Source organism: Zonotrichia leucophrys, chromosome 10, assembly GCF_028769735.1.
Source record: "Zonotrichia leucophrys gambelii isolate GWCS_2022_RI chromosome 10, RI_Zleu_2.0, whole genome shotgun sequence".
NCBI lineage: Eukaryota > Metazoa > Chordata > Aves > Passeriformes > Passerellidae > Zonotrichia > Zonotrichia leucophrys.
In genome coordinates this window covers 14,969,081-14,984,827 of record NC_088180.1, presented here as the reverse complement: position 1 = coordinate 14,984,827, position 15,747 = coordinate 14,969,081, and the positions used below count along the sequence as shown (strand labels likewise).

General features: G+C 39.9%; 1 protein-coding gene across 8 annotated transcripts in view; it reads right to left on the bottom strand.

The window, feature by feature from the left end:
- MCTP2 (multiple C2 and transmembrane domain containing 2) overlaps nt 1-15,747 on the bottom strand; it is a 152,684-nt gene that overhangs the window by 16,460 nt on the left and 120,477 nt on the right. For all 8 annotated transcript variants that reach the window (XM_064722135.1, XM_064722134.1, XM_064722136.1 and 5 more), the window contains 2 exons: nt 5,806-5,928; nt 2,943-2,984 (listed from right to left, as the gene is read on the bottom strand). In XM_064722135.1, the coding sequence (XP_064578205.1) occupies nt 2,943-2,984; nt 5,806-5,928 (165 nt within the window). The remainder of the gene's footprint in view (nt 1-2,942; nt 2,985-5,805; nt 5,929-15,747) is intronic.

Below are 15,747 nucleotides of genomic sequence, written 5' to 3'. Positions count from 1 at the left end.
TGTTGTGGAGATGTAAACTTTTATTCAGACAATGGAGAAGACTCCAAGGTTCTTTTCAGTCTGGTGCTATGACACAATCACAGGGTAACTATCTGCTCTTGAAACTCTACAGTCATTATCAGAAACAGAAAAAAAAATAAAATAAATAGAACTGATCAACAATCAGACAACTTAAACTGAGTTGCATGCAGCTTGTCTATACCTTCTTACTGGCAGACCAAGGATGCTGCAGTGATGTAATTTTAAAACAATCCTTGCTGAGGCTGACAGAGCCCAGAGCTCAGAGGACACAGCCTGAACTCCGTGTCCAAGATGGCACAAATCCGAGCAGGCATTTATCCAGGGAAGAGCTGGTGCCAAAGGGACAGAGCACTGCTATCTTTTACAGCCCTCCACGCTGGTATGTGGGGAGGGCAGAGGGGGAAACGATGGGGGAGTCAGCAATTAAGCCCCGTCATTTAAGACAGATAGTCTAGGTGGAGGGAGTTAATCTGCTCTTGGGTTTTTGAACTAAGTGTCTGTGTATTTATAATTTGTAAACAGTTCATCTCTTCAAGGGTGTGTTACAATTCCCAGAAGCACGGTCTGTTATGTCTAACAGGCAGCAGAACCCAGAAGGGCTCTGTGTGCAAGTATTTTGATACAGCAGGATGACAGGAAACAGAAACAGTGACCTCGTACACCACAACCCAACTAGCAGATTTCAACTTTAGGAGCTCTTGTATTAGGGAGGAAAAAAAAATACACAGACTTCTTTTTAAAGTAGACTTGTCTGTTTAAATGTTGACATTGCCATGAGATAGTGTCATAAAATTACATTTTTCCTACACTCCCCAGAGAGCACTGGCCACCCTCAGACTTGGAAAAGTGTCTTAGAATGTACTTAATGTAATTAAAGATGTACCTAATGTACTTAAGATGCAAGTCATGGGAGTGCAAGTGTGGCCCATCACGGCTGCACGGGGGTACACACAAGGCACAGTAAAGACATTAAAGCAATTCTGCACAGCACTGGCCATGGGGCAAATGCAGGGGCTGGCAATTGTCTCTTCTGGCAACTCTGTGCCAGAATTCCATCCATAACAACTGGAATGTTGGGATGTAAAGTGTTGTCTTCATGAGAAAGCCTGCTTGGGGTATCTGCTGAGAGAGGCTTCAGCCAGTGCTACCAGCTCTCTGTGTCAGAGAGCCCTGAAATTTGTGTGGAATGGAAACAGAGGCAGCTCCCATTAAAAAGGGCAAGGCCAAACCATCAACAGCTCAACGCTGACTCCCAGGAGTTTTCCCAAACCTGCACACTTAGTTAAAATAAACCACGAAAGGGAATGACAGTGAACCTGTTTGGGGGGAGACAAAAACCCAAAGTCATTAAATTCATATTGAAGTGACCCTGTTGTATTTGTACAGAGAGAACCAAAGTCACTGGAGTTAAGTGTAGGGTAAATGTAACCTAGAATATCTTAGTAGCAATGAATCTATTGCACACCACAGGAAACAGAGGATTTGATACCTATTTAGTACATTCTTACTTCTATTTTCCCACCTCAGCACTTGCAAGGGAAAAACAGGAATATTAAAATAGAAAAAAAATAAATGGGATTGTTACAGTGAATAAGTTACACCTTTAGGCATCACACAAATAATACAAATGTCTAGAACCAGGTACCCACTAAATAGAAATTATTGACTTCTACAGATACACAGTATTCTTTTGAAAAAGATGCAACTTTCATTTAGCAACTTTTGAAGAGTTTCAGATATTGGTCCATTCACTTGACAAATTTTACAATACAAAGAGTAAATTATAAATGAGAACATTTAAACAACTACTGTGTGTTGCAAGAAACCTGTAATTCAGCTGGATTGCCTAAACTTCACTTTGTAACTTTGATGGATTTCTGGTTGCTCATTAAAATATAAGCACAGCAGAAGAGCAAGTTAAATTTAAATAACTATTCCCATCAATTAGTCTGCTGAGTTTCAATCCTAGGGTCTGTGACTGAGAAGAGTTAAGGTGCACTCGCTAGCTGCATTATTGATTTGCTTCTTAATGATCAACAATTTCACTGTAGCATTTTTAAAACATAGAATATTCAAGAAGAGTCCTATTAACTTAGTATGCAATTTGAAAGTTTCACATCCCCTCATGAACATTTTCTTCCTAACAGCTAATGTTCCTTTGCATGCTGTTGCTCGTTAAATAATTCCTCACCTTTTAGCTTTAAAGTATTTATAGATTATCAGATCCTCCTTCACTTACTTATGTTTTTTCAAGCTGTATACATTAAGTTCTCTTAATCTTTCTTCATATGTCATGCCCTCTAATCCTTTTATCATTTGTCACTGTGGTTTGATAAACTTGGAAAAAAATCCAATGAATTTTTCACAGTGAGAAGAATAAGTAAGTATGTTCCAATAAAATAAAAAAACCTTGGCCTTGCCAATTCCAATTCTTTCCACATTTCAGCTGCTGAACTAAAACTGGTTTTTTTTCCCAGGCTCTGAAAGAAATGCTGAGAAAATTCTAACCAGCCCTCCACAAATCACACCAATTCTGGCCTATTGAAGTGGAAATGCCAAATCGTTTGGGGAAAGCCATTAGCAGGGAATGTAAACCAGCAGCGAGGGGGGATTGCACATCCTTGTGTGCATCTCTGCACCTCCTGCACCAAACATCCATGAGTGTGTGCCCACTGCAGGGCCAGGCACAGCCTGGGGCTGCTCACAGTCAGTTCTTGTTCAGGTCTTGCACAGGTACCGCCACTCTGGGATGCTACACAAACCAAACCCTTCCTGCTTTCAAACCTGCCAAGCAGCAAATTGCTGACAAGTGTTTTCCCAGTTAATACAGACAATAACTGAAGATTTATGGAGAGATTATTTGTTTGTGTTCTCCCACCTTTCCTCTGATTCTAGCCAACACAGTCGTGAGATATGCTTACCTTATCATCTTCATCCTCGTCTTCATCCAAGCCCATAAGCTCCTGCAGAAGCAGATGTCCATATTATAAAACACAACAGCTATTTTTTAGTGACAGGCAATGTTCAAAAAGCTTATGATACTCCCACAAAGTTTCACTATGCAATTTTCTCCCACTTCTATTGAAAGTCATTTAAAAAACCACCACTTTCTCCTTTCCAAAACAATGTTTTTTATTCAAGGACCTTTCTTTTTTGTGGTATTCTGAACAAAGCATGCAATACCCTATACAAATTTTAAGTCTAAATAAAGCATTAGTGGCGTGTCCAGTAATCTGAAGGCAACAGGCTTTCAAACACATTGCCAACTTTTACTATCTGTAAACAGCTTTGTTCTCAGTCTTGCAAATGAACCAACTGGTATGTCAAGGCTGAGGACTCTATACTCAACTTGTTCCATCCCCACTGCCACAATGACTGCTCCCTCCCTTTAGGGCCATTACTGCAACATTAGACTTTAGAAAACACATTAGTATGAACATAATCAATCTCACACAGAATCCCAGTCAGATTTCTATGCAGCATTATTTCCTCCTTTAACTTCTGTGCTGACAGGTAGGACAGAAAACAAAAGACTTGGCGAGGGCTTGGAATTAGGAGCACTTGGCTTTCAATTCAGGTATTTAACAAGCTGAGCCTTTAACAGGGTCCTCCAGGTTTTTTTCTTGGTTATTTAATAGCTACATTTGAATCTGTGTACTACAAGTTTAAATACAGCAAACATGCAAAGAATGTGAAGAATCGCAATGAAAAGATGTTTTGAATTTAGGGTTTCTTAGGGGGTTGGGTGTTTCTCTTTTGGAGTTTTTAAATTTCTTCTTTTCCTCTGAATAGCAGTTTCATCTAGGATGTAAAAGGTACTGGGAGTTCAGATAGCCAGATTTATTCTTTGGCTCTTTGCAATACCCTGAGCAGCTGAATTAACACAGATCATGGTTTAAATTTCTATAGAAGCTCCCCATCTGTAAATCATAAAACATTTTACCAATATTCACGAATTTAGCCTCCTGGCAAGTGGATCAGGAGTACAAGGTTAATACTGTTATTCACATTTTATAGCACAGAAATCAGAGAGAATTTGAGGTTCACTTTTGCAAAGACTCTTGCTTGAATTCCTCTGTACACACAAAATGTGTGTGCTGGCACACAAAAACCAAAGGCAGTGAATATCCAGCCAAGGCCTGAAGAAGCAAAAAACAAATAAATGACTGTGTAAAAAGCATTGGTATTTTGAAGAAAACCTTTTCTCATCTGCAGGACAGATGTGACTAGGGCTAGCACCTGATTGTCTATTTTTGACCTACAGATGGTTAGAATCATAGACACACATAAAAAAGGAATCAGGTAATATTAAAGGCACTTTGACTACTTGTTCCATATGATCCCAATCCTGCAAAGCACTTTGGCAGACGTGTGATTTTGCTTATGCAAAATGCACCCCTGAATTTCATGGCGTGGCACAGCTTACAGAATGTGTGACAGGAAAAGAGCCAAATTCCTGATGGACCTTTCTTTAGTATTACCACAATTAGCTGTATTTTTAGAAATTGCCTTTTTGCAGTGTCCATCTGATGCTCTGCTCAATTTTTCTGTCTCATGTGAGACTCTCCTCACCTGAACATGCAACAAACTCACCACAGGACAAGGGAAGAGGCACTCTGTGTGTATTTTTTTTCTGGGTAGGTTATTATTGTTAGTTTTTAGTGCCTTTTGTATTAAAAACAAAAACATCTGTTTGCCTGGTATTCTTCCACTTGGGAAGCTCTGCTTTTCTTGATGAAATCAAGTAGTCACTGAAGACACACAGTATCTTTCTGCATTATTCTGGACTTGGCTGAAACTGAAGAAAGGCATTTCTTTTACCATGTTTTCAAATTAAGCCTCCTCTGGTCTGGATAATGCAACTTCTCCTGTTTTCTAAGAATCTTTCCACTTTGGAATGGGTGAAAACTAAACCAGGAGCAAATTTTTCACACAAAAAATAAACCTGCCATTGAATTGTTTAATTCTGGGATATTATGCCTCTGTGTAAAATCCACTTGACTCGTTTAGGTAAAGATATTCTTCATGGTTACCAATGTCAATCATCTTTTAATAAGAAATTAGAAGGAAGCTATCCTTTCACTTCCATTTCATTACTGTATTTATTTCCCTTTTAAAAACAGAATATTATGGATATTCATGAATTTACTCTCCTTTCCAGCTCTAATTACCATTGTTAAAGACAGTGGTCAACATCAAGCAATCATTTCATACCCCAACAGTAGAACTTTGTCACACTTGGTGATTATTTCTATGTTTAAATCTTTCTTTCTCCCAAGTTAAAAACCAAAGCCTAAATTTCTGGGGGAAAAATACAAAAACATTTTTGGGTCTTTAAGAGATTAGGATGGCAAAGAGGAGTAAAAGCTTCTTAAGACTTCAGATCACAGGACAAGGCTTAAAAGAACTACATTCTCTTTTGGATTCTATTGACTTTCCTCTTCTGTGAAACATGAATCATGAGTGTGTTGCAGAGTGCAGTGGCAGGAGGGGAATGGCTTTTAGGAACTTGCTGCTTTGCAAACCTTTTTTAATTCTACTTAAAAACATTTGTAGGTATTTAGTAAGTGAAATCCACCTCCTACACACTCTCATCTTCTTCTCCTACTACTCTGAATGTTTTATTGCTCTAATTGAATAATGAAAATTGAGAGGGTTGAGGTTTCTTTTTAGTAACTTTGAAACAGAAGTGTTGTTTAGCTACACAACCAACTTAATGCCAATAGAACGTGTGATGCTTCACTCGGGGCAAACTGGGGCTGCCAGAAATGTCACTCTACTTGCCTGGGCATCCTGGGCATTATTGACCTTCCCTGTTGTGACGAGGGAGAAGTTGTATGCAAAGAGCACCAGCAAGGCCAGGGGCACCATGTACAGCTCCACGGTCCAGACGGTGACCACAAACACCTGGAGAACACAGACAAGTGTGGAAAGAGAGAGACATGTGAGAAAGGCTGTCAGTCATCATCACTGTGCACATTCAGCCTTGAATCTCTGCTAACACCACCCAGATTATTACTATTATTTTGGCAAAGAAATCTGCTCCCTCTGTTCTCTGCGAGTTCATTAGGCTGCTGCTTGTTGGCTTCTCCTCCCCTGCACCTGGGGATGGAGAAGTCATGAACACGAGGTCAGCCCAAGGCTTCTCCACTCCTTCCTGGGAGCCCCCCAGCCTGAAAACCTTTTGTGCTTAGTGCTGGTGTGTCGCTGAAGGACACGAGAGAACACAAGCACACTACTACTCAAGGTGAAGGGAAAAAAGGGAAGTTTTATTCTCTGACTCCAATATTTATAGTTTTACAAAAGTGACAGTAGATTGGAAGGTGACATTGACACCTCTGCAATGACACTGGTCAAACCAACAGTTCATCAACTCTCTCTTCTTCCATAAAGGAATGAAAAACAATGAGTTATTTACAGAAAGTGTGTGAGAAAATTCACTACAAGAATGTCAACATCAGAAGGCTTAGAAAATCTTAAAAAACCAGGGTGACACCGGTGTACAACAGATGGATTAGAGAGGTCAACCTGCTCCACTCATCAAACTCCAACTGCCAGGGGGTCTTTCCCAGGCTAGGGAAGAGCATTTTCCTCTTGTGCAACAGGAGCTCCCTTGTCACTCCACAGGGGATGATCAGCAAATGCATCCTCACCATTAATCCACCAATACCCTTGGCACAGCAGCACAGAGAAAGGACTGTCACCTTGCAGGAGGCAAGGCCTTAGGCTGCACATGATTCATTGTTTTGGAAAGGGATCCAGTCAGCCTAGTCTCCGTTCTTATACTCTTGCCATTTTTCAGCACAGCATAATCTGATTTCACTGGTTCTTTGGAGTCTCTTTTTCTAAAAACCAGTATGAGTCTGTGTGTTTGGACTGGTATCTGACAAAACTCACCAGCTACAAAACCAGAAGCCAAACTGGAACTGCAAAACACACAAATAACGTGATGGAGATCTAAAAACCAAGTAGGATTTTTCAAAAATAAACTGCATCAAGCCAAACTGCAATCCTATCTTACAAGTACCAACAACACCTGAACAGACTGCAAACTTGGAGGGGTTGGCAATGAAAAGTTAATAAACTAAATCCAGAACTGCCATAAAATGTATGTTGTGATCCCATTTCCTTTTCTACTCAGACATAGTGTTTCCAGAACTGCCTAATGCTGGTAGCAACTTGCAGCTATTTTAAGCAATCTCCTTCAAAGACAAGGCACAAACACATTTTTCTGATTTTTCTTTCCCCAAAAGAAACTGGTTTGATCAAAAACAACAACCACATTTTTAGAATAATACAGGTAAATGGAAATGAGTCAGATCCAGTAGAAGTATCTCAAACAACAACAAAGGGGAAAACTCTATGGGTAATGAGGAAACTAAATCTCTACCTCCCCTCATCCTTGGCTTGCCAAATACTACATAAAAAGACAATGCTGGCAGCTGTAGAATGGGACATTAATGGCAATGTATTTTGTGTTATGGACCTGAAAGTGTAACCACACTGTACCAAAGAAACACTTCCCATTGCATTCAGCAGCGTGAGAATTTACACCCCCACAAGACAGCAGCTTTTTAACTTTTTAAACAAAAAGACTTGTCTGACATCAGAAAAATGGCCAGTTAATACCTACCATGGGCCAAATATAAACCAAGAAACAATGCCTGTATCCATAACCTTGCCCAAACAGCATTTGCATTTTCTGGAGTGCACCTGATTTCATGTTAGCTGTTGCTATGCAAGGAATTCGACTGTCATCCTGTTCTTGGCATTTGTTGGCCTGTAAAGCAATCTTCAAGATATATTCATTTATAAAATGGGCTGACATCCAGGAAATATATCCCCATGCTATCGATTTGCAGCACAGGAATGTGGAAGACAATTTGGTTTGGGTTTTTTTTCCTTTTTTGATCCTGTTGTTCAACATACTAAAAAATTAGAAGTGATAATGATTCACACAGCCACATTTCATATGTAAGCAAGGCAACAGAAACACGTGAATCCAGGCCAAGAACTGGTACTTGATTTGTCTTACAGGAGTCTTGCATAACTTTAGCTAATAAAACCTTCAATAGTTTTGATATTCCCAGCTAAAACGTCCCCCATAAATGAAAAGTTCTAACCTGAACAAGTTCCTCTGAAGCTATTCCAACTCCCTTGGATGAATATATGCTTGTCTTTTAAGACAAAGTGAAGGTGATAACAACTTCTGTCCTACCCTAAATATTACTTAAAGAACAAGGATCTGTTATTATACATATCTCCACAGGTATCTTTCTCAGGCACACATAGATTAAAAAAAAGACATCCATACAAACATACATCTGATCCTTACATAAATTCCTTTCACAGAAATTCCCATTTCGAGATATTAATTCAAAACATTTGCATCAGCCCAGGGGAGGGGGTTGCATTTGCACCTCCTCCCTGGGGTAGAAGCAAACTCAGCCTTCCCTTAATGCAGCAAAAAGACCCCACCAGCAGCCAGACAGGCAAAGTCCTACAAGGAGTCAATGAAGCTCTTGAGGAACCTCTCTTCATTCACTCAGTTGCAGGACTTGACCCAATTTTAGTGCATCTGTCACCATCCCATGTGAACATCACCCTGCTCGGCTGCAAGTGCAACACAACCTTGCAATCACAGGTCACTCAGGCAAGCTACGAAGCCAAGACCTTGGTGATTTTAGATCTTACAGTACATTTTGTGTATTATTAAGTTTCAGACCTCAAATAAAGCTTCATTGCAAAATCTCACTGTGGGCTCAATGGGTAGCTGAGGCATGCTGTCTCCTCCTTTCTAATGCTGGCTGGTTAATCAGCTGCTGAGTTATAACTCAGACAGTGAAGCTTTGATAGAGCTCCGGCATCTCCTTAACAAGAGCCGCTTTGCTGCTATTGCCACAGTACAGGGAACTTTCATTACTGTGACACGACACAGACACAAGACAAATTGATTTAGCTATTCAGAAATTATTTAGCCTCGGAGGTATGGGAAATGATTGCTGTGAACATACAGTACATAATAAAAGTTCAGAGTGTGTTTATAGAGCGAATAGAAATATTTCTGCTGTTCTAACAGCCTTTTGAGTCGTTCTGCAGCATCAGTTTTCAAAGCAGATCCCAAGCAGGCCCATGTCCTATTTCAGGGAGCTCTCTGACACTGACCACAGCACCAGCAGCCCTGTGACACAGATACCCACTACCCAAATGACAAGGTCCTCAATCATGCATGTTTTTACTCTCTCCTCAGTGATACTTTATGCCTGGGAGAAGTTCTTGAATTATGCTCCCTTAATTATTTTCTTATCAATAGTTTCATGCTAAAGCTCAAGAATGTTTCAGCTGCTGATGTAAATAACAGCTAATGCAAGAAAGAATATCATCTTGATTTCTTGTCATCCCCAGTCTGCTTTTTCCTAATGCATAAACTAGAAAGAGAATCCATTAACAGGTTCAGATCACTTTCCCAGTGCCACAGAAGTCAGGGACACCAACATGGCCCTGCTTCAAATGATCCAGTTTCAACAAACCATTCCTTTCTTCAATGTTTCTTGTTGCTAGACCAAGTTCTGTCAGACACAATCCATTACATTAATTGCTACTTTTTCTGCTGGGCTTCACACTGTTCAAGGGGGAAGTTAAAAGCACAGCAGCCAATTGCTAAACTAAGAGTTAAAGTAGTTTCCACACTACTCCCTTTAATGCAGTTTGAGAGTATAAAAGCCCATTATAGAAGCGAGCACTTTAATTCACAGCATTCTAAAACAATGATCAAAATAGAAACAGGAACGGGATAGACCTATCTTGAGGGAAAGAAAGAAAAAAAAGAGCTCTTGAAACTAATATTTAGACTAGAGCTCTACCTAAAAGACAACAGCAATATCACAGCCTTGGAGAAAGGACCACTTGATTTCAGCTGATTAATGTGTTGCTATTTCAAAGGGCCTAATAACTACAAGTTAAAGCTCTGGAGGTTTGGGAGCCGTTTCATCTGAAAATCATTGAAGAGGGGTCCAACTGTTCCTGTCAAGAAGCATGGAGTTTGAACAACCATGAGAGTGGCCCTTTTGACAGCAGCACAAAAGATGAGAGAAGGCAGTCTCAACTGAAAGTAAAAACAAACCCTTAGAAACACGTTTCAAATCTGGTTTTTCTGCCGCTCTGGTTCCAATTTAGCATCTGACTATTAAGACCAGATTTTAGACGGGTGTCTACTAAAATATGCCCATAAAACATTTGTCACCAGCAAACCCACAGTCATGGGATAGAACAGTTTTAAGAGGCTTAGAAACCTAGCACAAGATAGGATTTTCTGCGTGATTTTTCCACACAATAATTACAATTTTTCTAACTGTAAGATTAACAGGCTCTTTTTGACCTGGCAAGACTTTGTGTTGCAGTGAGGGATGCTGTATTTTGTGACAGAATAACTCTTGGACACGAGTGATGGGAGGAGAGTGATACATTCCATCAGATGGAAGAAATAAAAGTGAAGGGAGATTAAATGCATGCGAGGAACCTATGGTATAAAGTTATTTTCTTGGTCAGTGCAGGCTCCAATGCTAATGAAATGCCTCATCAGCAGAGCTGTGAAAAATATTGTTTGAAACTCCAAGTTTCAAAACCCACAATTTAACTGAACTCTAAACTTCTAACAGCTTCATCAAAAGTTTCCTCACAATTTATAAACACGTTCTGTGTAACTTGTGAAGGCACGAGAAAAACTTGGGCTGATACTGCTGTGAACATCCAAGTTTGGTTTTGAACTAAGCTACACTAAACCAGATCCGTGAATTTGATTTGAAACAGAAAGACGTGCTCCCCCTTATTTACAGGGGAGAAGAATTCTGTATTTTTAACTTTTTTCTGAGCTACACACTTTCAAGTTGCCCTGAATGCACAAATGAAGTCCATAAAAAAGGAGAAATTTTTGAGAATAAATATTCAGGGACGAATTCTCTATTTTTTGGGGGTTTTTAAGCTTTCTGTTCCAAACAAAATACAGGATATTAGCCAATAACATAAGATACTGGCTCCCCAAAAGGGCACTCAAATCCCTTGGAGGCAATAAGCCTGTCGACAACAAATTATTTCTGACAGATACTTATTCCTGCCCTTAGACAGAGAGAGCACAAGAGCAGAGGAGAGAATGAACACACTCACAGAGAGCAGTACATTTGTGCATATATAGCTGTGCATATGGAGACATCTCTTCCAGATATGGGCGATATGGATGCAGGAACACAGCAGTGCTGAGCCTCCACTGACAAAAATCAGGGTGCCCGGTGAGGGCCCAGCCTGATTGGAGTGCAGCAGTGAGGGTTGTGCTCCTGGGCTGGCTTTGCATGGAACAGTGAGAGTATTAAAAAAAGGAAGTTATGAAAAAGAATGGAAATTATCTTAATACAGCCCCATCTCAAGGCACAGCAAAAAAAAGGTTGAGGAAACCACATAGCATGTACTTCCCACTAAAGATCCTCTTCCAAAGAGGCATTCCAGAGTCCTTGTGACTGATACCCTCCTTCCCACATTCACCTGATGCTCCCTCACCTCACAGCGTGCTCTTACTGCACTTCACAGCTGTGAAACCGGAGCTCAAGGAGGGTCAATTCTGAGCAGAGTCACTCCCTCATTGCAATGCTGTGCTGGAGAACGTGGCAGGAAGAGAAATTACACTTAAATAAACCAGCACTGGCAGAAGAAACCTATTTACTTTAGATTCAATTTGTTTTTTGTGTCCCCGGCAGAAGAACGGGGAGCATCTCGACGGCGGCGCGGAACGTGCGCTGTATTGAACGGCAACGACCAAAATCAAAAATGACCTGAAGGAATGGAGGCCTTTAAATATTTATGCCACATTACAAATCATCTCTGCATTGCTCCACACACCAGCGTACAACTTACTAATTTTTTTGAGGGTGTACCAGAAGGCAAAAAGCTCTTTGAAGTAAGTGTGAGCACAACCGGAATTCAAAAACAAAGGCACAAAAAATCCACTTCAACATCCCAAAAGCCAAACCAAAGAATCAAACTGTGCCCCAAAAAACCTCAAAAGTCTGCCTAACGCGTGACTGCACAGAACCAAGAGGTAGAAATAAAGGATATGTTTGCACAATTTGTTTTACCATATGCATGAAGCTAATGGGTTTTTTCCTCAGGTAATGCCTTGGATAACAAACAACAAGCCATGGTTGCCCAACCCAGTTGTCTGCATAGGCTAAATGACACAAAGCCATGTCCTGCTGCCATAACCACATCCCAACCCTTCTTTTCCCAACTGCATCTTGCTAAGTGAATGGCCCAGGATGAGCTCAAGGAGGAAAAAGGGGGCCCAAATTGCTGGGGAGTACCCAACTAGTGCTTGACAATTTACATCACACGTGAAGATTAAACAAGAAAAACGAGTAAAAGAATAAATCCTGTGGAGATGGATGGGAACTCTGGTCAGCACGGTCACAATTTTACAAAATATTCAGAAGCAAAAGAAAAAAAAACACAACGTTCCCCACTCGCAACAAAAAAAAAGAGATTCAAAACCAACAAAAATAGTCCCAAAAAACATGCGAAAAAACTCATACTGTTTAAGTCAATATGTGTTAGGGCCTTTTTTGTCATTGCCTGATTTAGACTCTTCAGGGGGATCTCATTTTCTCTGCTGCTGGTAGGAAGTAGAGACTCATTTGTGTTTTAAATGAAAGCTGTGATTCATGTGCAATCACAGGACTCTTAAGAAATGGTGCTTTAAGAAGAAGCATGTTCTGCAAAAGTCGCAGAGAAATCAGAAGAGCTGACAATATTGCAATCTGTTCTCCACCATCCTCTTGGGACACTGCCGTCGGAAACTCCATCAGGGAAGGTTGGGATGCTACACTCAAGACTGCAAACACTTACAAAATGTCCCCACTCTGAGCCTGAATTACTGTTGTCATTAACACGTTCAATGGATTTATCCCCTACTCATAACAATGCCTGGAATCAGAAAGAGATAACAACAAAACAAAAACTAAGCTAATTAAAAAGGGACGGTTTTCTTTTATTCTGATTATTTTTGTTACATTAAATGAGGTTACCCAGCCTAGAAAAGTGGAACCAAGATCCATGGATATATTTCTGTAATGAGGAGGTCAGGGAAGAGGCACTCAGTCTAAATTTATTTCACTGAACTTATCACTTGTAAAGTCTGTGTGTAATTTAAGATTTCTATATTGCATTCCAGCTATTTGACAAATACCTGGCACATTGGTCAGTGTGGATGATAATTTCCAACATGAAGGGGTCCATGCCTGGGGGTGTCACCTCTGTCCCCTAAAATACATGCATTTAACCCTCAAAGCCAATACCCACGAGTCTAGTGGGTGCCCCTGTCCAATTTTCTTGTGGTTCCTACTTTATCCCTAATCCCTATAAGAGGTTAAACCAAAATCAGCTCCAACAGGAGTTTTGGGTTCTATATTTATGTATGTACAACAGTTTTAGAGTAAAAGATTTCAAATCCTTTTAGGCGGCAGACACTGAAGAAATAGCTGTTTGCCAACATGCTGACTGGTCTAATTTTTCCCTCATGCTTTTATCTAACGTATTTTACATTTCCTGTGCCAAGTAAAATACAGTTAAGACCCTGAAGCAGTAAAGCTTAAAATCAGGAAAAAAAAAAAAAAAGGGAAAGAAAAAAAATATTACAACAGTTTTCTATGTTTTGGGGTAATCCTCTGGGGATAAGCCAGGGGAATAAATCTGCATGCTATTTCTAAAGGGGTTACTATCACAGACTAAGGTGACTGGAGAAGATCCCAAAATAAAGAGGGGGTGACATGCAAGGGGGGGAAAAAAAATCTGTTGCATTATATCATAGATAAATTAAATGGTCATTTTTAATTCTCATGTTTTGGTTTGATTATCAGTAGGATCACAGCTCTGGAATTATTCTCATACACAAAGTTACAACCTATTTGCAGGGAAGAAAGGCATTATGCAAGTTAAAAGCCTGATCTTACAGTAAATAATTCTTCCAAAAAGCACCAGAAATAAAATATTTGTGCTATTTAAAAGAAGGCAAAAACGTAGGCAAATTTTATTTATTCTGGATAAGGTGAACACCTTAAAAGGGTCATGAAAAAAAATTATCATTAGCTGAGCTGATAAATGTCCACTTAATTGGAGATATATTTGTTAACATTTTGAGAAACATTAGCAACAAGGGACAGATGGTGACGTAATTGTTCACAGTGGAAGGAGTGGTGGTGGAAGTGCTCTTAAATTTGGGCTCTCAACTGGGTTCCAATTGGTAACAAATGGGAGTCTTAAATGATTATGTTTAAACTACTTTAATGACTCCTCCTTCACGTTCATAATGTAAATTAGAGCTGAATGGGTAAAGGAAAAAGAGCTCTCTAATAAAGCAAACATGCTAAATTAGACAGTGTTCAGTGAGAATCACACATAAGGTTACTTCCCTGGCATCTACAGCTATGGCACAGGGGGAAAAAGAAAAATTCAAAAACCAGGTTTGTAGAACCTGGCAGTAAACCTAGACAAATGAGGAATAGATGATTGTAACACCATTGGTGCAAAACTCCCTGGTACTCTCTATTCCAAAACCTCCAGTGCTAAAAAAAACATTTCCAGACCGAAACAGAGCAAAGGAACAAAACAATCATTTTTAAAAATCCCAAACCAGTAAACCAAGACCACAAACCCAGAAATCTAAAAGCACCTCTAAAGCACATATAAAGCAGTGAGATTATATCCTTACAGGCAAAGAATTCCAGATTATTTATCCTTTGTCCTTAAACTGTACCTGGGATTCCCCAACACATCCCCATGCCAGAGCCCAGAAAATCTCTTTATCTGCCTGGGATAGCTTTCCCACAGTGAAGAGGAGAAATGCAGTCCATAACCCCAGCCCTCCCCACACCTGACACACACCCAGGACACCAGGAACAGTGTGATTACACAACACTTAAACAATTCCAGCAGGTTCATAATCTGCAGTGTGACAAAATTGCTGCGTTACAGAACAAATGCATGGAGCTGACTGAGGCTCACTGTAATTATACCCTGGATATGTTACCATTGTAAGCTAACAGCAGTGACACACAAAAACACCCCCTGTATATTGACAGCATGACTATGTAATAGAGATTTTCCACCAGCAGACCTGTAGCATCTTGCTTTCTAAAACACAGAATAAGCTTAAGAAAAAAAAAAATTAAAAATTGCAAGACTCCCACAATTTCAGGCAGCTGTTCAGGTAAAACTAAAGCCAGGAGATTGTTTACTTTAATAAAGCTATTATATGTGCAACTCCAAATTAGGAATGGCAGGAGACTGGGGGATGCCTAAACCATCACCACCTGTTTGCCCTGAAAATCAATTAAAGTCACACTATCACAGCAATCCCTTCCTAGCTAATAAAAGTTATACAGCTTCAACATGCAGCTTTAGGTGCTTTGAGGGAATGTGCCTGAAATCTAAATCCTGAGTCTCACATTACTTCAACACTAAACACAACTCTGAACCACTGTAAAACTTGCTTTTTTGGGGTTAGAGAAGGTGTTAAGAGAAAAGAGATCCCGAAATGCTATTTTGATGCAGTGGATTGAACTAATAATCAGTAAATTCTAACAATTCAGCCAAGAACATTATATAGAGTTTGAAGTAGGAGAAAACTGAAGTCCTTTATGACACATGCCTGTTCAACATATTCTGTGCTGCAGAACAGATCCA